General features: G+C 39.2%; 1 protein-coding gene across 2 annotated transcripts in view; it reads left to right on the top strand.

The window, feature by feature from the left end:
- DRD2 (dopamine receptor D2) overlaps nucleotides 1-23287 on the top strand; it is a 429189-nt gene that overhangs the window by 321014 nt on the left and 84888 nt on the right. For both annotated transcript variants that reach the window (XM_088443014.1, XM_088443013.1), the window contains exon 3: nucleotides 18440-18549. In XM_088443014.1, coding sequence (XP_088299140.1) covers nucleotides 18440-18549 — 110 coding nt within the window. The remainder of the gene's footprint in view (nucleotides 1-18439; nucleotides 18550-23287) is intronic.

The raw sequence follows: 23287 nt of genomic DNA, 5'->3' as shown, positions 1-23287 counted from the left end.
AATGCAGACACTGATGGTTTCCCACTGGAGCATTTCTCGCTTTTAATGTCAGGAAAAATATTAGTCTTGCAAGAGAAATATACTTTTGAACAAATACTTATTACATCCAAATATATTGGTCTAATTAAAAAAGTCATGAATTGAGTTGATTATTAAAATGTTACCTTCTTGATAGAGGTACATTATGGAGGATAATTTTAGACAACCAACTTATACTTTCAAAAATACAGTGCATCCGGAAAGTATTCACAGCGCTTCACTTTTTCCACATTTTGTTATGTTACAGCTTTATTCCAAAATGGAATAAATTCATTTTTGTCCTCAAAATTCTACACACAATACCCCATAATGACAATGTGTAAAAAGTATTTTTTTAGATTTTTCCAAATTTAATAAATAAAACAACTCACATGTACATAAGTATTCACTGTCTTTGCCATGAAGCGCAAAATTGAGCTCAGGTGTATCCTGTTTCCACTGATCATCCTAGAGATGTTCCTACAGCTTAATTGGAGTCCATATGTGGTAAATTCAGTTGATTGGACATTATTTTGAAAGGCATACATCTGTCTATATAAGGTCCCACACTTGACAGGGCATGTCAGAGCACAAACCAAGCATGAATTATCTGTAGACCTCCGAGACAGGATTGTCTCAAGGCACAAATCTGGGGAAGGGTACAGAAAAATATCTGTTGCTTTGAAGGTCCCAATAAGCACAGTGGTCTCCATCATCCATAAATGGAAGAAGTTCGGAACCACCAGGACTCTTCCTAGAGTTGGCCGGCCGTCTAAACTGAGTGATAGTGGGAGAAGGAACCCGATGGTCACTCTGTCAGAGCTACAGCATTCATCTGTGGACAGAGGAGAACCTTCCAGAAGGACAACTATCTCTGCAGCAACCCACCACTAAGGCCTGTATGGTAGAGTGGCCAGACGGAAGCCACTCCTTAGTAAAAAGCACATGGCAGCCCATCTGAAGGACTCTCAGACCATGATAAACAAAATTATCTGGTCTGATGAGACAAAGATTGAACTCTTTGGCATGAATGCCAGGTAATTTATGTTTGGAGGAAACCAGGCACCACTCATCACCAGACCAATGCCATCCCTACAGTGAAGCATGGTGGTGGCAGCATCATGCTGTGTGGATTTTTTTCAATGGCAGGAACTGGGAGACTAGTCAGGATAGAGGGAAAGATGAATGCAGCAATGTACAGAGACATCCTGTATGAAAACCTGCTCCAGAGTGCTCTTGACCTCAGACTGGGGCGTCGGATCATCTTTAAGCAGGACAACGACTGCACACAGCACACAGCCAAGATATCAAAGAAGTGGCTTCAGGACAACTCTGTGAATGTCCTTGAGTGGCTGAGCCAAAGCCCAGACTTGAATCCGACTGAACATCTCTGGAGAGATCTGAAAATGGCTGTGCACCAACGCTTGCCATACAACCTGATGGCGCTTGAGTGGTGCTGCAAAGAGGAATGGATGAAACTTCCCAAATATAGGTGTGCCAAGCTTGTGGCATCATATTCAAAAAGACTTGAGGCTGTAATTGCTGCCAAAGGGGCATCAACATAGAATTGAGCAAAGGCTGTGAATACTTATGTACATGTGATTTCTTAGTTTGTTTTTTTAATTAAATTTGCAAAAATCTCAAAAAAACTTTTTACATGTTGTCATTATGGAGTATTATGTGTAGAATTTTAAGGACAAAAATGAATTTATTCCATTATGGAATAAGGCTGTAACATAATAATGTGGAAAAAGTGAAGCGCTATGAATACTTTCTGGATCCACTGTATCTATTTGCAGCTCCCAAGTAAAATATCATCTACTGTAGAATGCCAGTTCTGAGTCTCTTTAAGTTTGAATGTTTCTGAATTACTTGGAGGCGTAGTTGGCACCATTTCTTTCTAAGACTATATTATTGACAATAATAAAACAATTCAAGAAAAGAAGAAGAAAAGTATTGTCTCTTTGTTGGCTCACATATAATTAAATGAACTATAACTTTTAATATATAAATATTTAAAAATTCTTAAAATTCACTTTTTCTTGTTAGTGAAATATTTCATTAAAGAAAAATGTATTAAACAAGGTAACCATATATCATAATCTTTGTTAATTATATGAATTTTTTTAATCAACAAACTTTTCTCTGTGTCTGCTTTAAGTTGTGCTTTTAATCATTAAAATATATGATATTCTTTATTATTTTATATCTTTATTATTTATAATGCACTCTTTATTGTGCCTAAATGGGTATGTTACATACAGAGATTAATAATACTGTTACGATAATGTGTTCCTCTAATGATAGTACATTAGTCAAATATAGTTCTAATATTGAGCATAATAAATCTCAAATGATACCTTCATTCAGCTTTTAGTATCACAGTGCCCTCTATTGGATATAAACTGCAATTCAGTTATATGGATTGTGTATCTAATGGCAGCTCAAGCTAATTTATAGTAAATCAGACATAGTGCCATCTGTAGGGGTAAAGCATTTATAACAACATAATCTTGCCACATGGGAACATATATCCAGTATCTAAAGTAAAATGCTGAGCCTCCTATTGGGATAAATTATATTCAGCCTTATAGTTGTACAAGTTGAATATGTCACAACTACAATAGATGCCCCCTATAGGATCAAAAAAATCACTTCATAAGTTGTATGTTAAATACAACTAATAGATGTCATGATGTATATTATATTTTACCATCAGAAATTTCTTATTACAGCACCCCCTGTAGGGATACACAGGCTATATTTATTGGATGTTAAGTATATAGTGCCCCCTGCAGGACTACAGGCTTAATTCATACCTCGTGTGCTAAATACAGCTAATAAATGTAATGCTGTATATAATTAAGGTTTTATATAGTTCTTAAATATTATAAATTGTAAAGTGAAGAGCTGAATTGCACAATGCTCACAATACTAAAACAACCTTATTTCTAACACTGATTTATAAGTTTTGTAGACCACAATTGCTTTATCTGCATTAACTGTTACTAAAGTTGGTTTTCTTGAAACATGGGTAAGTGCTGGATGGGACAGATTCCTGCTTTACCTACAAAGAGTATACAGTATTTTATAGATGGGTGAGGTTTCAGCAGCAGAAAAGGCCTTATTGAAGAAAAGGTTGGAGATTTGTCTTTGAGTTACACATTTGCTTCCACAATTTAAAAATGTTCTCAACTCTGCAATTTGTGGAATTTAGAGTCTATCTTCGGTGATTATTTTACTGAATGTGTTGAGGTCAACTACAGGGATGATAATGGAGTACACACCTTTCCAAAGTCTTTAACCACCTTCAGTCTCAAATGCTTACATGAAATTTTGTTTGATGGGAATTATAAAAAGATTTTTATAGTGCCTATAGAAAATCATCATACCCTGTCAAAATCCATTCCATTTTGTCACATTACACCCTTGATTTACACATGATAACCCTCAAAATGAAAGAGAACATAACATTTACACAAAATGTTAAATATTAATATAATTTAATAACTAAAATACCAGGCGTTGAAAAGTGACCATACACATAGAGGGGAAGTAGTCAATATCCTGACTGTCAGGATGCCATCACTCAGAATGCTGCTGCCGGAATCCCAACATCTGTCAGAATCCCAATGCCAGCTTCCCGACTGCCGGCATATCAATGGTAAGTTGTGGGGTTAGCGGGAGGGTTACGGTTAGGAGTTAAGCACTAAGGGAAGGGTTAGGGTTATTCACTAGAGAGGGATGGTTAGGTTTAGGCTGTGGGGGGATATTAGGTTTAGGCACTAGGGGATAGGGTTAGGTTTAGGCAGCAAGGAGGGAGGATTAGGGTTAGGGGTAGGATACTGACCAACAGCTGTCGGTATTCTAACCCTGTCAGGATGTCGGTGTTGGTATTATGACCACCAGGATCCCGAAGCACTGGCATCCCATACCCAACCCCCGTAAAGTAACCATTATAAACATGACCTTCCACAACACAAACAAGCTAACTGACCATCACTTGACTTTAATTGTAGTGGATTTGATGGCATTAGAATAAAACTGGCTGTCCCTTGAGCATTGCAATACTAGAAGTGCATCATAATAATTCACCAAGAAAGGTGCTTTCAAAGGGGTTCTGGGATAACGTTGTGGAAAGGCATAAGGTTGGAGAAGAATACAAGACAATTTCAAAGGCTTTTACTATACCTCTAAGCTCTGTTCAAAGCATTATTAAATATAAAGCTTAATACACCAGTAACACCTTGCCTAGATCAGGCCATCCCTTCAAACTGGATGAAAGAGCTGGGAGGATATTGAGCTGTACAAAATAGTGGTTGCACATACTGTATCAGCTTAATGGATTTTCATAGGTGCTTCAAAAGGGAGGGGTTTACTCTGGACTACACAAAAAAAGAAAAAAGTTTCCCTCCAGCACACTGCAAAAAAACATCAAAAAGGCTTAAATACTACATGATAATAGAAATAGAGGTTTTTTTTGCATATATATATATGCAAATACATAGTGAAGCGACAGGCCACATCAAGGCTCCTCTATACTGACGTTCCTAATGCTACATAATAATAGCACCCACATACATTTGTGCCACATGATAACAGCACATACATAAATATATTTAAGTTTTGAGAGCCAACTCACACCTAGGATGTACCACAGAAACCTCCAAATAGCACTATAGGAACCAGCACACCCTCCCATATCTAGTCCCATCCATGCCTCTCAGAACAGCAATATAAAATAGTGGCTGCTCATCTCAGCTTAATGGTTTTTCAGAGGTGCTTGTAAAGGGAGGGGTTTACTCTGGACTACAGAAAAAAAAGTTACCCTCCAGCACATTGCTAAATGATATAGCTAAGAGGCCAATGGACATTTTGAAGAACTTACAAGTCTTTATGGCTGAGATTGGTCAGCTAGTGCATGAGACAACTATCTTACAAGCTTTACACAAAGCTGGCCTGTATGTCAGGGTGGCAAAAAGAAGTGCCATGCTCATTCTTGGTTGTGTTTAGTAAAAAAAAAAAAACACTTTCAAGGTTCTGATTCCCCATGGGTTGTATAGTTAGATGAGACCAACATAGCACTTTTTGAACTGAACTTCAAGCGTTATACTTGTCAAAAACCAGACACAGCACACAACCCAAATCACACCCTACTTACTGTGTAGCATGGTGGTGGCAATATTATGTTGTGGGAGTGTTTCTCTACAGCGGGTTTGGGCAAATTGTTAAGATTGAAGGGTAGATGGATGCTGCCATTTACACCCAAATTATTGAGGAAAACTTGTAACCCTGTGCTAGACAGCAGAATATGGGCAAGTGGTTCACCCTAAACATACAGCTAAGAAAACAATACAGTAGCTTAAATATAAATGGGGATTTAGAAATTGCAGATGCACATTTTACTACTTGTATATAAATATTTAAATGTACCCCAAAATACTCTAAACCATTTAGTTCCTAAAATACACATGCTGGCTATTGTTCTTCCTTCATTAAGAAAAGTTGTAAAATTCAACCCTGCGACACCTTTTAACAGCCTCCTATACTTTGACAATGGCCACTAACAGCTTCCTAGACAATTTTTTCTATCTAATTTGACACTTTTTGTGGCACAGGATGATGTTCCCACTCTTTCATGCACTTCAAATAGATCTTGCACTGCAGAACAACACAAGAAATGGCTGTGATGCCTATTAATTGCTGTTATTAATTGATTTGTGTAATATGCATGGTAAATGAATATGTAACTTCACAGTATGGAACTTGAAGTATGGTCAATCAAGTCTTCCCATTAATTTTACCTAGAATACTAAGGATTTGACTAGGACCGGAAATAATAAATAAACATTTTTTTTTGTGCATGTCAGCCACACCTGGTTGTCACTGTCATCGGCGTAGCTGCTCCTGTCTGTTGAGGGGTTGCTGCCCAAAATAATAAATAATCGATTTTTTTTTTGTGTGCGTGTCAGCCACACCCGGCTGTCACTGTCATTGGCATAGCTACACAGGGGTGCTGTGCTTCTGTCTGTCGAGGGGCTGCCTCCCAAAATAATAAAAATAAACCAACATATTTTTTTGTGTGTGGTTGTGTGCGTAGTGAGTATGGAGGAACGTCACATGACCGGAGACCAGGATCCACATACCAGTCTTGTAGCTGCCGGCAGCAGTCATGATAAAGATGCAAGGCTGTCATTGTCATCTATAAAGGCCAATGTACCAGGGCTTAATTCAGGCCAAAAAGTCAGGCTAAAAAAATCAACTTTTATGCTGTTAAAGCAAAAAAAATGTAACGCTAAGTCAGCTTTAGAGAAACAAAAAAATGGCAATATGCCATTCACTACATGAAGTGGCAAGGAAAGGATAAGGCCTTGGCCTAGTTTATTTATGAATGGTGGTTCTAGTGATAATTTAAGCCCCTCTGTAGGAGAGGTACAAAAAAAATTAAAATTTTTAAGATAAGTAAGACACTGGAACCAATTGTGTGCTTGGAAAAATCAGATATACCAGAGGAGAGTCCAAATGTGTCCACGGTTGCCATGTGTGAGCCTTACCTTTCTAGTACTGTACTTGAAGATGATCCTCCACCATTTGTGTGCCTTCTGACATAAAAATCGAGGATGCTTCTGTGGAATTGCACGAGGAGGATGAGGAGGATATTTATGTAGTTGGTGATAACACCATGGATGATGAGGATGTTGATGATGATCAGGATGTTGATGGTGGGAATGTTTGTGTAAAAACTGTAAATTAGGCAACCGTTGTTGTCCATGGTGGGAAAAATCCCATTGTTGGCATGCCTGGGCAAAGGACCCAAAAATCCAATTCTCATGTGTGGAGTTATTTCCACCCAAATCTGGACAACCATTGCCAATCCATTTGTAACCAATTGCCAAGTAACAGTGAGTAGAGGTAAGGACCTTAACCATCTTGGAACCTCCTCCCTGTTACATCACTTGCAGCGCATTCATCAAATTGGAAAGGGTATTTCAAATTCTAAAACTTTGGGGTCAAAAAGTCGAACAACAATCAGTCCAGTGTCACCTAGCTGTTCCCTTCTATCTGGATCCAAGCACCTGCAACCTCCACCACCAACACCTGCATCATCATCAACATCCTCATTCGTGATTGGAAGTAGTCCTGCATCCAATTTCATAAGCATGACTGACTCCTCTCTTATCCATGATTCCTCAGAAGGATCCTTGAGTGCAATGCCTGTTGCTGCTGCTGGGGGTGGATCTTCATCCCAGAAAGGGACCAAGAAGACTATTACTAATAGTAATTAAAAAACAATTGACTATTAAACAGTCCTTTGATAGAAGAAGTATAACAGCTGTCACTCAGTTTCACAGCAGATCACTGATGCCATGATGGCTGTGCTAGTATTAGATGGTGAAATAATAAAAAATGAGGATGATAGTGTGGATGAAGATGAGGGGGAAATTTGTTTCCTATCTGACACTAATGTGGATGTTGATGATGAGGATGTGGTTTGCGTAAATCAGCCACCAGTGGCAGCAGTTCTTGCTAATGATAAAAAGAAAGCCAGAAAAGCCACGTCTTGGGTGTGGAATTATTTTAATCTAAATTCTGACAACAGTTATGAAGACATCTGTACCATTTGTAAAGCCAAATTTAGCAGAGGAAAGGACGTTAACCATCTAGGCACCTCCTCCCTGTTACGTCATTTGCAGCGAGTTCATGCAATTTGTTTAACAAAATTATAATTTGTAAATTAATAACAAGCAGTCCTGTATCAGCTACCAGCAGTTTGGACCAGCACATGCAATCTCCACCACCAACACCCTCATCATCAGCCTCCTCCTTAATAATTGAAGGTAATCCTTCCAAAAAAATGTTTTGTGGGTCCCAAACAAACCAAGGAGTTCAGCCACGAAAGTGTCAGTCCTAGTGGCTAAAGTGTTTGGTTTGTTATACTGTGCATGTCCTTTTTAATATCCCACATTAGAGTGGGTGGGAGGGACAATTCCATCTTGCACCTCTTTACTTTACATTTGGCACAATTTGGGGCATTGCCGACTGATATTATTATAGTTTATTAAACTGCCATCCAGTCTGCCACTGCTGTGTGACAATGTTTCATGGATGTCCTATATTTTTTTTAAGCTGACGTGCATTTGTGCTGCTGCTCTGTTGCTTACTTTAGCCAGCCAGCTCGCTGCAGCCTATGGCCTATATTAATGAAATATAGTGAAATCAATATTGTGAGCTGGTTAAAAATGCCTAGAAATGCCTGAAAATTATTGTTATTATGGTTAATATAACTGTAGGAACAAAACAGGACCAAATTATGTGGTTTTAGCTGTCTATATAATTTTTTGGGAAAAAAAATACAGATCCGAAACCAAAACCGAAAAACAAAAACACCAAGGAAAAAAATCCAAAACCAGATTCAGATCCAAAACCAAAACATGAAGGTCGGCACACATCTCTAGTTAATTATTGCTTAACAGTCTACTCAGTTTTCTATTGGTTAAATCAGAGGTTCACAAATGTGGTCTTTAAGGCACTCCAACAGTTCAAGTTTTACAGCTGTCCATGGTTAAACACAGATGGTTAAATCAAATTGACTGAGGTACTAATTAAGTCAGCTGTTGTCAAGCATGAATATCCTTAAAACCTGGACTGATAGGGTGCCTTGAGGACTGGGTTTGGGAATTTCTGGGGTTAAGTGATAATGATGTTGTGAGAAATTGTCTGCTTCATGTGTACAGATGCATCCTCATACACCTAGCATCTTTACGCCATAGAGAGTCTGGCATAAATTTAACCGCACAGGAATTAGTTTTAAACATGTATAACTATATAAACACAGTTGAATTTGGTGTGTGAAACATGTTGTTGCCACTGCATCAGAGCACTTCATATACAAATTCAGACTCATTCACACATAGACATAGAAATATTGAACATCAAATTGATCAGTGTAATCTAGCAAAGTAGTTTTATCATTTCAGTTATTTTATTTATGTGAATAAGACTCACATTTTGAGTGAGAAAGATGCTCAGCTCATAAAGATGCTTGGTGCAGCTCAGTTGTCCTGGACCTAGCACCCCAAGAGGGGCTCTTTTGTATGACTGAAGCCACAATGTATGCGTACACATCTGTACAAGAGAGGACTTTCAACCTTTTGATATGTGGCTTACAAATATATAGATACACTCCTGGTGGACAAAAATATGTTATTACTTTTTGAATATTGTATTGTACCTTATTTTTAGGTCATTCATTTTTGTCCAGGTACAGTTTAGGAAATGAGGATACCCAGTCTTGGTGTGGGCACCTCCCTCTCTCATTGTGCAGTTGTGAATAGAGGGCCTGATTCAGAGCCGGACGCTATTTGCGCTCGCTCGTTCAGAAAAAAGGGGTGGCTATTCAAATGAACCGTTCGCTCTTTGCGGTCTGTTCACGCCTCTAGGTCTGAACGAGCGAACAAAACTTGCGGTCGTTTTTTTGAAAACTACGCCCCCTGGCCGTTCGCATCCTACGTCATGTCCGCTATTTATTAGATTAATCGAGTACATCGACCAGCGTATGAACTGCTCGCTATTCTTGTGGTTGGTTTTTCCTACCGCAATCTTGCGAGCAGTTCTGACTATAAAATAACCCAGTGACGTGGTCAATGACGCTGCACACCCATAAAATGCCAGTTTTGACCTTTAAGCACGCCTGCGTTCTGATCTCCACTCCCCGTTTTCAAGCACCTTCCCCTGTTACCACCCACATACGCCTCCTCCTGTCACTCAAAATAGCAGGCATTCGCTATTTTGATAACAAACGATTTTCGGCCGCACTGACTGGTTCGCGCATGCGCAGTTGTGCAAACATCGCTCGGAACGAACGAGCGGCCGCTTACGAGCGGCTCTGAATCAGGCCCAGAGTCTACTGCGCATATACAGGTCTTTGGAAAAATGGAGGCCACACCATTTTCCTGGTGATTTCTGCAGCACCAATGCCAGACTGCAGAGAGGTGAATATAATGTATGGGTGCAGGATGTACGATATAGGCCCATGTGAATCACCTACCCTGCACCCATTATGGATACACCACTCTATCATTCTGTTATTGTTTACACTTGTGTTGTACCAAGGGATGTAATGTGTCCTATAATGGCGTCATCATGGCGTCATCATCTGTGGTGACACCCATATGACATGTAGGCACTCTTTGTGCACACCAAAGATGTACCCCATGAAATGCCCTCAAGGCCATGCCCCCTGATGTGGGACATTTTGGTGGAATAATTGCATGTCTTTCCCCCATTATCATCATGCTAGGGACTTGGGGGATTTCCCAGTGCTCTGGGAACTGCTGGGCAGCCCCCAGCACAGTAGATGAAGCATACACCCATCACCACTGCAGCACTGTCCTGTGACACTAACTGAGGGGTGACACCAAATTAGCAGAGCTGCCCACACCCCTTGCAACATCTAGTGACGCCACTGGTAATGATATCAGTGGACAAAATCTTCTGAATGAAAGATGCAGCAGACTATTGTAGAGGCCGGCTTTCAACAAATTAAGAAAATCCATCCCACCAACTGCTCCTTGGGTAGTAAATTCACCATGATGTTTCCTGTCTCTGTAAACCACTAGTGATGGTTGATAGTCTATTGTTGGATCCAGCTGCTCGACCAAAATTTCTAAAGATGATCTCACCTATCAGTGATTAAAAAATTCCACAAATAAAAGGACCTGTGGGTGGTACATGAGGATTGGAGTAGAGAACCCCTTTTTAGTGCATGCTAAACTAGTGTCTCTGTTCCTCCAGGTCCTAATGTCTTGTAGCTTCAACAGAGAGCAGAGACAGCACTGAGCACTCTCTCCAACACCTTCCTCAGCAATCACAGACAGTGATAGGTATTAATAAGTTAAAGCTAATAAATATGAAAAACCTTGATGCATATTTGTACTGCATTTGCAAATGCTAATTATCTAATTGCATTGTTGAAAATATTTGTTTTTCTTAATTTGTTTTTGGATTACCTCTGAGATTTATATATACTGTATACTGTAACACTGTTATTACGTTTATGTTTGCTTTTCATCATTCAAGCCAAATGCAGCTTTTGATTTAAATTGTTTTAAGTAATTTATTAATATTGACCTACTTTTCATAAAAATAATATTAAAATAGTATGCTGAGTTTGCAATAATATTACCCTCATTTAAGAGAAATTAATGTTTTGTTCAAGAGGTGCAAATGCATTTTTTTCATGCAAGGAAAATACTGTTCGTTTTGGCATGTAGCACACAAATACTGAGCAACATTAGTTTAAGACCATGATTTAGAGGTGAGTTTGGCCATGCTCCCCTTGTAAATGTAAATCTGGTCACACATGTTAAGTATTTCTCCTCCTGCTTTAATATATAGTGGTGCCAGGTTTAAAAAAATTCCACATACTACTTGGATATAGGGGGAGATTTAATAACGCTTGGAGAGTGATGAAGTTATGAAAGATAAAGGGGCCTATTCATCATCAATTATTTTTCACAAAAGCATGTGAAAATTAACATTTTCACATCCTGAGATGGCGTTCAGCCCCCGATAATCATCACAGGCTGCTGTTTACACAGCAGCCTGTAAATATTTATATGCCAGCCACAACACAGGGATCTATTAAGAACCTCCCTCTTGTGTCTGCACTGCCGAGCCCCGAAACAGAGAGGGGGCCCTGCAGACATGTGGCCACACTGCTTCTGCTGGACTCACTGATGACAGAAGACATGGAGATAGGTAAGAGGGAGCCTGGGGAGAGAATGCATCGGTGGGGGTGGTCTGGAGTATGGGCGGTCTCGGATCGGACCCTCGTTGATTAGTCACCCGTGGGTGGTGGGACAGACACTCGTGGGCGGGAGGGGGGCAGGCCATACATCCACAAGGGGGGGCGGGTCGGACACCAGTGTGGGAGGGTGGCACTGAGATACTGGAGGACACACTTGGTACAGTGAGGAGGAGACATGCGGTGGTGGTCCAGGCACTACGGAGACATAAATAGGAGGTTGAGGCAGTGAGGGGGAGACATGGAGAGAAGAGGCAGCCAGTGAGAGGGGAGATGCGGGCAGCAAGTGTGGGCAGGGGCAAGGAGAGCAGAGAAATCAAGGACAGGCTGCGGTCAGGGGAGCTCAGAGAGAGGAGACACCAGGGGAGATAATGGAGACAGAGGCCGTGGACTGGGAGAGGGGAGACATGGGGAGTGGGAGCGGAGACAGCACAGATAAATAGGAAAAGTATCACTTTTCTGAAAAGCTGACTCTGTAAAAAGAGCAGCTTTTCATAAGTTATACTTTTGTTAGGGAAGCATGATGAATGTCTCCAAAACATCTTTTAAACTCGCAGCGAGTTTAAAACATAATTATCACTATTGATAAATATGTAATGATGACAGGGCTCCTAAGTACCAACCAATCTGCTCCTAACTGTCATTTTACAAACACAGACTGTAAAGTAACAGTTAGTAGCTGATTGGTTGGTGCTTTATCTCTCACAATTGTATCTTTCTCAAAGTTTTATTAAATCTCCCACTTATTTTTAACTCTAATACCACTTTCACACTTGGTCCAATAACCCAGGTTATTGCATATGAACGCGCAGCAACCCGGGTTACTGGGCAGTATGAAAGGACCAAGTTGAAATAGGCCATGTCGAGTGACCCAGGATTTTAACCCTGGTCACGAGAAGGGTTGAACACGAGTTCAACCTATCTCGTGATGTAGAGTAAATGGGTAATCCAGGTCTATCCGACTGGGATCCCATTCACTGCATAGGAAGAGCAGGCACTTGGGAGATGAGATCATCTTCAAGTATCGGTTCAGCACATGATGACGGTGAAGTCAGTCTGAAAGGCGTCTCAGCAGGGTCGCACACAGGATGGGCCTGTTAACAAAATCCCAGGTGTGACCCGGCATTTATATGTGAAAGGGATATAAATGAGTCCCTTAGCCTGCACTGAATTGTGAAGGACCCGAGAACCTATTTTGTATTATTATGAGTTTTGCATGTCAGTGAGTAGACATTAGGTAAGGTTTCTTGCTCCCCCAAGAGTCTGGGAGGTCTCCCAATAATCAGAGAATCTCTCAGACATTACAGGAGAGTAGGATTTATTTTCTCCTTGTTCTCTTGTTCCCTAGAGCCATGAATGGAATGACTGTATGCTACTGGTAACTAGTTCTTCATTTAGCTGACATTTATGAAAAATGTGTTGCTGTCTTCTGATTAAACAGGAACTTCAATATACTTCTAAATAATATTCCTGTGACCTTGAGCTCCTAATGATATACTACAATACATGTGATTTTATTTATGTCAGCACCAATGTAATTAAATAAAGTATGTTACATGTTTAAGCACTCAATTATTGTAATTACTTAATGCAGGCTTACAGGATAAAGCTTTTTATTTTTGCACAAATGTGTTTACTTTTATGGAAAGCAGTTAAATTATCATATCAAGATTGTGAGAACTACAAATAGCAGAGCAGACTTGGGTGTTTCTTGCTTACTAATGGCTAAGCACATTCCTGCATATTGATTTGTGCACATATTCCAAAGATATTGTTTTGAAGTATTAGAAATTTCAAAGAGCTTCAGAGCAATTAGTGTATGCATTTATTAGGGTTTCACTAGATGATCAGGGGTCAGAAAAGCTGTATTCCCTTATGGAAAAGGTCCCGTCTTTTGCTTTCAATGCTCCACTTTTAATACATCTTCGGCCTCATCTCAGTCCTATGGGAAATATCACTGTTATATGACAAAGAGAGATGTAATAAAAAAAATTCAGTATATTCCATACAGTATATAATAGAAAATAACTGGAAAAGTAACTGGAAAAGTTAAAATGAGTAAAGTAAAAAAGACAAGGCCTGAGAATATATGCAAATGCAGCTACAAAGCCCATTGTGTGTGTATATATATATATATATATATATATATACACAGTACTTTGCAAAAGTTTTATGCAGGTGCGTAAAAAATGCTGCAAAGTAAGAACGCTCTTAAAAACAGTGTTAATAGTTTATTTTTATCAATTAATAAAATGCAAAGTGAATGAACAGAAGAGAAATCTAAATCAAATCAAAATTTGGTGTGAACACCCTTTGCCTTCAATACAGCATCAATTCTTCTGGGTACACTTGCAAACAGTTTTTGAAGGAACTCATCAGGGAGTTTGTTCCAAACATCTTGGAGAACTAACCACAGATCTTCTGTGGGTGTAGGCATGCTCAAATCCTTCTGTCTCTTCATGTAATCCCAGACAGACTCGATGATGAGGGCTCTGTGGGGTCATATCATCACTGCCAGAATTCCTTGTTCTTCTTTATACTGAAGATACTTCATAATGACATTGGCTGTATGTTTGAGGTCATTGTTTTGCTGCAGAATACATTTAGAGCCAATCAAATGCCTCCTTGATGGTATTGCATGATGGATAAGTACCTACCTGTATTTCTCAGCATTGAGAACACCGTTGATTATGACCAAATCCCCAACTCCATTTACTGAAATGCAGCCCCAAACTTGCAAGGAACCTCCACCATGCTTCACTGTTGCCTGCAGACATTCATTATTGTATCGCTCTCCAGCCCTTCGTTGAACAAACTGTTTTCTGTAACAGCCAAATATTTAAATTTTTAATGATCAGTCCAGAGCACCTGCTGCCATTTTGTGCACCTCAGTTCCTATGATTTTGTTCATAGTTGAGACGCTTGGCCTTGTTTCCACGTCGAAGGCATGGCTTTTGGCTGCAATTCTTCCATGAAGACCACTTCTAGTTTGCAAAATAAATAAACATGTGTATTTTTGTTTACTATTGGTAATTAAAATCCTGACAAAAGACCTAGAGCTAACAGAGTCACAGCTTGGATCAGTGGCAAATGGTAAAGTTACCAGGTGTAAGATCCTTTTCTCCAGCATTACATTGGATGGGCTCAAGTTGCAAACAAACATATATAAAGACAACCCATGACTAATAGGGGTATTCAATTTGGAGCGAAAAGGTCGTAATCGCTGTCATTTTCGCCGATTTAAATTATCCCCGTATTCAATTTCAAAGACTTTTCGCATGTTCGAAAAGTCTTTGAAAAAAAAACGGGGATAACTTTTCACCACTGAATAGGTGGCGAAAAAAAGTGCAAAATTGGGGTTTAGGGAGTGCAGGCTTAAAAAAAATAGCCTGCATCCCTGGTAATGTCATTTTAAAATAAACTGTGTCAAAAAAAGTTTTTAAAAAAAAAATAGGGACACCCCAAAAAAATTATTTCAAATTTGGGGTGAAAAAAAAAATGGGAAAAAAGTATTTAAAAATAGGGAAATAGGTTCAGGGCTATTCTGCAAATATGCGGCAGGTGTTTTCTAGAATAGGTTATTAGCGGCAAGTGCATATTTGCATAATTTTTAAATAAAGACTTTAGGGACTTAAAAATATGCTAGCACCCATTTTCATGTACCCCAAATTTGATAGGACCACTTAAAAAAATGAAAAAAAAAACCTGTGCTCTTCTGCATCACTTCTTCAATGTCGGGAAATAAACACCTGCAGCCGCTATTTAAAACCCCGACTTTCATTTGCAGGCTAAAACGGGGGTACCCATAGTGATCCCCCATGTTTTTACAGCTTTAGGGGGGTCCTACAATTTATTCGAGGTAAATTTAATTTTTTTTCGCCGATCCTAGTTCGCCGGGTCCCCTGTTCGTAGCATTTAAATTGAATACGGGGATAAAGCGGGCGCGAGCCCGATACTTTATCCCAGGAAAATCTCCGATGTGGAGCTAATAGTCTAGCACAGACTTTTCGCTCCCATATTGAATACCTCTGTAAGTCTCATAAGGAGAAGGAACACTCTGAGATCTACTATAAGGATACACAATCAAACTCTGAATCATAGAAAAAGGATTGAAATATCTTATACAGTACCTTGAGTGTGGAATATAAGCAACTAACTATATGTATTTTGTATTATAAAAAGTGTGTTTTAGACAAATTAAAAAAAAAAAGATATTTCAAATTGTTGTATTGGGTTTACAGCCCTATGGTATTAGTACTAAATTTAAAGTATAGCACCAATGGTATTCTTGTTTGTTGGGGGAGGTTTGTAACTTCCAGAAACTAGATGGCCCCAAGAACAATTTAATCCTTGTCAGGCACCAGAAAACCATCAGATAATCAGCTAGGAGACAGAGAATACCAGTTTTAGTTTGTTGTATATGCTCCCTCTAGTGGTTTGCTTCGGAATGTTATTCCTCGCTAATAGGGGTCTCACAGAGAGGAGCAGCTGTCTTGTACCTATAGATGCAGGATAAAGGTTCATTTTGTGTAGTATGGGTATATATATATATATATATATATATATATATATATATATAAACTACTGTGGATATGTACTAACTATAGATGGCCAATATTGATGTCTCCCTTAAGCTTAGATGTACATTTTTTCTATTTATCAGAAGCACATGAATGGTTACCTGGTGTGATAACATTAATGCGCTAACTGCAAAAAATCAAAGACAAAAAATAAATACAAATTAAAACCCTTCCACAATTGCATTATAAATTACTTTTCCACTAAGCTTGGAAAATGAAAAAAAAGTGTATTTTTCATAAGTACCTAGACGCATTGAAGTTTGTGAAATAATTCAACATGTGTATTTTTTGATTACTATTGGTAATTAGAATCAGGACATTCATATTGTTTTTCCCAGATCATATTAGCAATGGTGCCACATGTTTAATTTTACACAGTAGTAATTGTCTAATTGAGATACAAATAAATAGTTTTCTTTTGCAATGCTTTAAAAACATCTCCAAAGGTTATGGCTCAGTTTGAGTCTAGTCCACTATTTTAGTGATTACTTCTTGCTTATGAATTAAGTTTCTGCCAAAGAAATTAAATAATGTTCTTCCCAAAACATTAAAGGTGGTCATGACAGTGGAGATTAACACATAAGACTGTTAGAACTACTATGCAACAACAGAACTAGTGAGTCATGAATAATACAGTATATTCCTCTACACAGTGGTGGACCAACATTGTTGTAAGGGGTGCGGTAATGAAGGGAATTGAGGGCCTGATTCAGAACTGGTCGCTAGATGCATTCTTTCGCACCCAGCATATGCAAATTAAGCTAAGTGATGGCACAGCAGGCGATCGCATGACAAGGCATAAGCACGCCCACTATGTCTTGGCATGCAATCACTTTGTGCATGTAGATGCCCACTAGCCTGTCTCAAGATGCCCACTTGCGGATGTCATCTCCAGGAAGTGTATATAACCATTGGTACATTGGGCACTATCGAAAGTGAACACAGCTCTTGAGGTTGACTATACCCTACCTCAAGCACTGCGAGCAAATTGAGTGTGAAATACAACCAGGTGACGTGTACAATGACGCTGCCTGTTAATTATGCACACCTCTGAAACGGTGTTGAGATGCTCAGACATGCCTGCGTTCACATCTTTACTCCCCCATTTATAGTGACCAGTCCCTGTCATCACCCACAGATGGCTTCTCCTGTCACTCACTCTGCTGGGCAGTCTATGCGCAATGAGCGATTGCTTCCCAATCTCTAGCTCTGGTTCGTGCACGCGCACTGCAATGCATACACATGCGTAGAATGCGATCATCGGCCAGCTACGAGCGAATGCTTCATAGCATCCGGGTCTGAATCAGGTCCTGAGAATCAAACAGAGGGTTATATTATAAGTGAGAGTTTTTAGAAGTTGAGATGTTGCCAATAGCAACCAATCAGATTCTCCTTAACATTTAACTAGCACCTTCTAGAAGATAATAGCTAGAATCTGATTGGTTGCTATAGGCAACATCTCCACTTCTAAAAATTCTCACTTTAGTAAATATATCCCTGTTAGTTCTAGAACTGAAAGCACTTTATTTGACATGTGTTAACACTCTCGACGGGAACCTTGTAAATGGACTGCCATCACCACCCCATTACATTTTTTAGTATGGCTATGCAGCATTATTTTCTTGTCTCTGCCATCCTCTGCAATTTTTCAGAATTACATAACAAAATAATATTAAAAGGTCTTGAGTAAAAATTTATTTAATCAGTTCCTTCAAATAGATATGTGGTTTAGCAAACTAAAGTCTTCCAGTTTCCACTGGGCAAATTCAATCTGATTTGTCTATGTCCAACATTTTATCAAAACACTCCTCATCGCTGTCACCCCACTTCACACAGCAAATCATTTTTTATGTCACATAATAAAAAGTCAATTTATATCAAGCTATATCCTTTGCTATCATAACACACATCTGTTGCTGGTATGAATATATTGTATAAGACTCTTACAATTTTTCTTGTATCCAGCCTTTCGCCAAGTTAATTCTCTTTCTTCAGATACACATCTACACTATTGATTTTCTGTTCTACTTCTTAGGTGGTTGGCGAGTGGAGATTTAGTCGGATCCACTGTGATATCTTTGTCACCCTTGATGTTATGATGTGTACAGCAAGTATACTTAATCTCTGTGCCATCAGCATTGACAGGTAAGTGACATTGCTAGAAATTGGAATTCTTGTCTGATGATAGGGAATTTATATGCTCTGCATGTCATGTAAGAGGTGTGTAATAGTATTTATGTTACTTATCAAAGGTTCATATAGATAACAATTTACATATTGTATCATTTAAGAGGTATCCTAAGGGCCTGATTCAGAGGCGCTCGCTATTTGCGAGCGCTCGTTCTGAATCAGGGCATTTTTGCTTTTTTTTTGGTTTTGGCCTCCAGGCCATTCGCAAAGCTGTGGGTGACCACCCACAGCTAGTGCGAGCGGCCTGGTGATGGTCGCTATTATCGCTACCATCGGGCTTGCGTCAAGTCCCTGCGTGAGGGTCTTGGCTCCCGCAAGCCTGAGTGGACTTACTGCTCTAATAGAGTGATGTCAGTAGGGCCACCCACAAACGGCAGGTGTTCCTAAGGGAACGCCTGCATTTATGCAGCCACCCCTCCTCCCCGCCTGCAAAACAGGGCGAGCTGTCAATCAACATCAACAGCCACCCCATCTTGTAGTGAGCCCCAGAGCGACGGAGCTGATGTCGCTAACTGGGGCTCGTGCATGCGTAGTTGGGGAACATCGACCCGCTTGCGAACGCTGTGCGCTCGCGAGCGGGTCTGAATCAGGCCCTAAATGCAGGGTTTTATTTTTAGAAGTGCTGCAACTATCTGATATCATTCACAGTCTTTTGTCATATAAATAGTCTGTAGTCAAAACAAAATTTTTAATTTTTTTATATAGAATATTCTTAATGAACTAGTGTTCTTTGTTTGTCTGTCTTTCTATCTCCATAACTAGACATACAATATAAGAAGATTATTGAAAAGAGAACATTGACTTAGCCCCACCCCTGCCCCATATCTCCTGGCTAGTAAATAATATAGTTTTACCAACAGTTTATTATAATTTATGGAAAAATAAATGATCTATATGGATCTTATTTACCGTCCTTCTCTTCCTGATGAGCTGACACATAAATGAGGGGTCTTTTCACTACATGTTGAGATAGATCAAGTGGTGTGTGTTTTCTCCTTCCAATGGGAACTTAAATATGGTACTGAATGGAAGAATAAATTCTTTATATGTGGAAGAAGAGAAAAATCTTACAATTAAGGCCAAAGCTCAGACTGTCACTGACACTAGAACAGTATTACAAGCCAAGGGATATTATTTAAGGGAAGCTGCTTATAAAGTGGAATGTGGAGGGGACTAATGGCACATAAGGGGCATATTGAAGGTACAGATGGCACATAAGGGGCATATGGAGAGTCTGTTGGCATATGAGGGACACAGAGGAAGTCTGAAGGGCATTTATGGAACATGTGGAGAGGTAAATTCTGATGGATTCAAGGATGGAGATTTACAGCCAGAGAAGGAGAGGCAGATATTCCATTTTTGTATGGACAGGGAGAGGGAGGAGTAGATAATGTTGTGTTGATAGGAAAGCATTGTAGTAATTTACCTCAACCCCTGCTCAGAAATCCCAGGAGAGTATTACAGTGCATGAAGAAATAACAGAAAATATAAGCAGTTATAAAGCCCATTTGAAACTTAGCATCACCCCTCCCCAACAGCTTAGTGCTATGCAGTCTAGATTGCTCCTCTTCCATAGGGTTGAACACTGTAAATCAGACAGCAATTAGGCAGCCTTTCCAGAATCCTATTAAATGACTGAATATGACAGTGGCAGCAATACCTTGTGGACTCTGGAGCATGTACAGTATAAGTAAGTAACACTGGCTGCTAGTCTCACTGCTCCAGCCATAGTGCACCCAGTGAGCTAACATTGTGACTTATTAGGAGAGCTTGTTAAGATTAAGAAAGTACTCAACTCCTCTTTCTGGCTCCAGTCAAGTGACAATGTGGAAATTAGATATCTCATTCCCCACTCAGAACTATATGTTGCACCGGAAGCAGGACAGAGGGAAGCATCAGGGGTTAGTTGGGCATGCCCCAAGCACATTATCTATTGCAGCAGACTCTCCTGCAACAGGTGGGCAGTGGTAATCTGGACTGCAGCAGAGGCCATGCCACCCCCATGGTATCACACCCTGGGCAATGGCACCAACCACATTGCCATTGCTATTTCTAACTATCTATTTATCTATCTATCTTGCTCTCTCTCTCTCCCTAAACTAAACTTAGAAACTAAAAAACAAGTCATGGGTTATTAAAGAAATCTTAAAACATCATCAGGATTCAATAGGGTCCACTTATATGGTGCTTATACAGTAGTTAACTTCTACTCTAGTTTGTAGGGAGCTGCTTTTATAAAGAGTCCAGGCCTCAAAGTTAATGCATGTATTCAAAACATCCAGAGCTCCCCTGTGTGTCTGTTAGATATGTTGTGGGATGTGGATGTGTTATGGAGATGTTGTTCCTGGGGATATATAATGACAAATTAAGATGATGTATTCATAACTATTTTATTAAAGATCAATAGCATGGATAAATTAGTATTCAAATCAGGAACTAATAACTGGGAGTTCTATTGCACTTCCCCTTCAATCCAGCTGGGCGTACACTTGGTCCAGCTAGTATTTCCATGTGGGACCATCCTTCACAGTATATTAACTATATCTGTTCAAGTAATACACAGTCTCAATAGTAATACTGTATTCCAGCCTGGTGCAAACCTGGTTCAGATAAAAATTAATATAAACTCTGTGTTGGACTGAAATGTTCCATGTACGATCTATGTGGGTCAGATAACATCTACAGTCCCATTTATCCTCATGTATGCTAACATTTATACATTCCACAATACCCAAATATCTAAGGAAGTAACTACATGATAAACATCATTACCATAATCCATATTATTAAAGGTTTGCTGTCCTGCCAGATTTTCTGTATCTCACCTGCATGGTAGTGAAGATACCGGTGTTCATACAAGTTTGGGACTTGTGAGTCCCTCCCGGTTTCCATCACCAGTGGGGTGGAATGCCCAGGAAGCTGCTTTCACAATTGAATGAACAAGGATAGACTCAAGTTTCTCACATTTGTATGAACCTCAGCATCTTCACAACCACAACTAATAGATATGTAACATTTGGCTGGGCCGCAGACTATTAACCAATATGGCTAAGGACTGTTATACTGTAATTACTTCCACAAGGAATGTAATGTTCTCTGTATTTTATGAAATTAAATCACTTATTGCATCTACAGTGTACTGACTTTTCATATGCTTTTAATAAATGTGAGGAAGGATAATTTGTTTCAGATTCCCAATTAACATTTTATTGTTTTAATACACTCTGTTGTATTTCCATTTTAAGATGCGCTTACAGTCAAACCTTTTATGAGAAATATATATTGAGATGTGATGAATTGGCACAAGCATTTCCAGTCCAGTGGCCTAATGGGGCCACCTGGTTCCCTCTCCAAAATGATTGAAAGAAAATAAACACTGTTTCACTAATGAACAGGAAAGGGGGTGGTAAATGGCCAGCAGGCAGACAAGTAGGCTGCCAGCAACTGCTGCCACCTGATTAAGGGTACTTTATAAATTCTTGCTGGGGTCATGCAGCCTACTGCTACAGTACATGTCCCCTGTTTCCTCCTTGGTGGCACCTCTACTTTACACATTACAGTTGGACCTGCTTCTTCCATTCTTTGACTGCATGGTGTGAGAGCAATACAGAAAAGAAAGTCAGATCATCAACAAATAAGTGGGCATGGAAGAATGGATATAGTTGAGGGAAGATAATCATAAGAATAAGGAGTTAATTAGTTATTACTGAGTTTTATCATGATGCTTAAGGAGTCATTATTGTTAATGTATGTAGTTAAATAGAGTGAATTAACTATTTTGATGAGACGGAACAAGGTAATTAAGTGTTATCGACCATTTATGTAATTAATTGATGATGTAAGGGCTAATTAATAATTTGGAGAAGACAAAGATTATTACAGGGTTTAATAATGTTGAGTAGGGTATTGATGCTGAAGGAGTAAATTATTTTTTGAGGAGGTGTGATATTATGTGGTGATGACAAAACTGTGACTGGGGTGCTGCCTTTAGAGTATGAAGGTCAAAAGAATGCTCTCTATATTTCATGGATGTGATGTTGATGTTCTCTGTATTATTTGGTGGTGGTCACTGGGATGTTCTCTGTACGGTACAGTATGTCAATCACATCATACTATTGTATGATTATTACTGGGATGCTCCCTGTACTGTCTCTACTGTTTGGTGGTTAAAAAAGTGCTTTTTGTACTGAAGAACAGTAAATAATACAGTAGTAAGTTCAGTGTACTGGAGAGCAATTTCACACCAGACCCTCTCTATCTGTCAGAGTCATGAGGGACATTTAGAGTATAGTTGAAACTGCCATTATAAACCTTCAGTAATCAAAACCAAAAACATCTTGCATGATAGGTGAGACATATTCATAGTGAAATGTACCACCAGGTAATATAAACTATTGAAAACAATTCAATGAAGTCAACATAAAGAACCACCAATATATTGCAGGGTTGATTCCATGTGCTTAATAATTAAACATTTTCAAAGCACACATCAGGGACTATTTCTCTATTAACTAGGCAATGTATACCTTAAAAGCAGCTACTGTACTTTACATTTACTTGACTATGACAGTAGATTTGAATAACCCCATGTAATTTTGGTGATCACATAGAGTCAGTCACTAAATATTGTTTTAACGTGCCATAGTCTATCAATTTTGCAATTTTGTGATAGCTGACTAATTTACCTGTTTAT

Source organism: Taudactylus pleione, unplaced genomic scaffold, assembly GCF_031769625.1.
Source record: "Taudactylus pleione unplaced genomic scaffold, aTauple2 ptg000322l, whole genome shotgun sequence".
Lineage (NCBI taxonomy): Eukaryota > Metazoa > Chordata > Amphibia > Anura > Myobatrachidae > Taudactylus > Taudactylus pleione.
The sequence above is the reverse complement of the archived record's forward strand: the minus strand, read 5'-3'. Positions and strand labels throughout refer to the sequence as shown.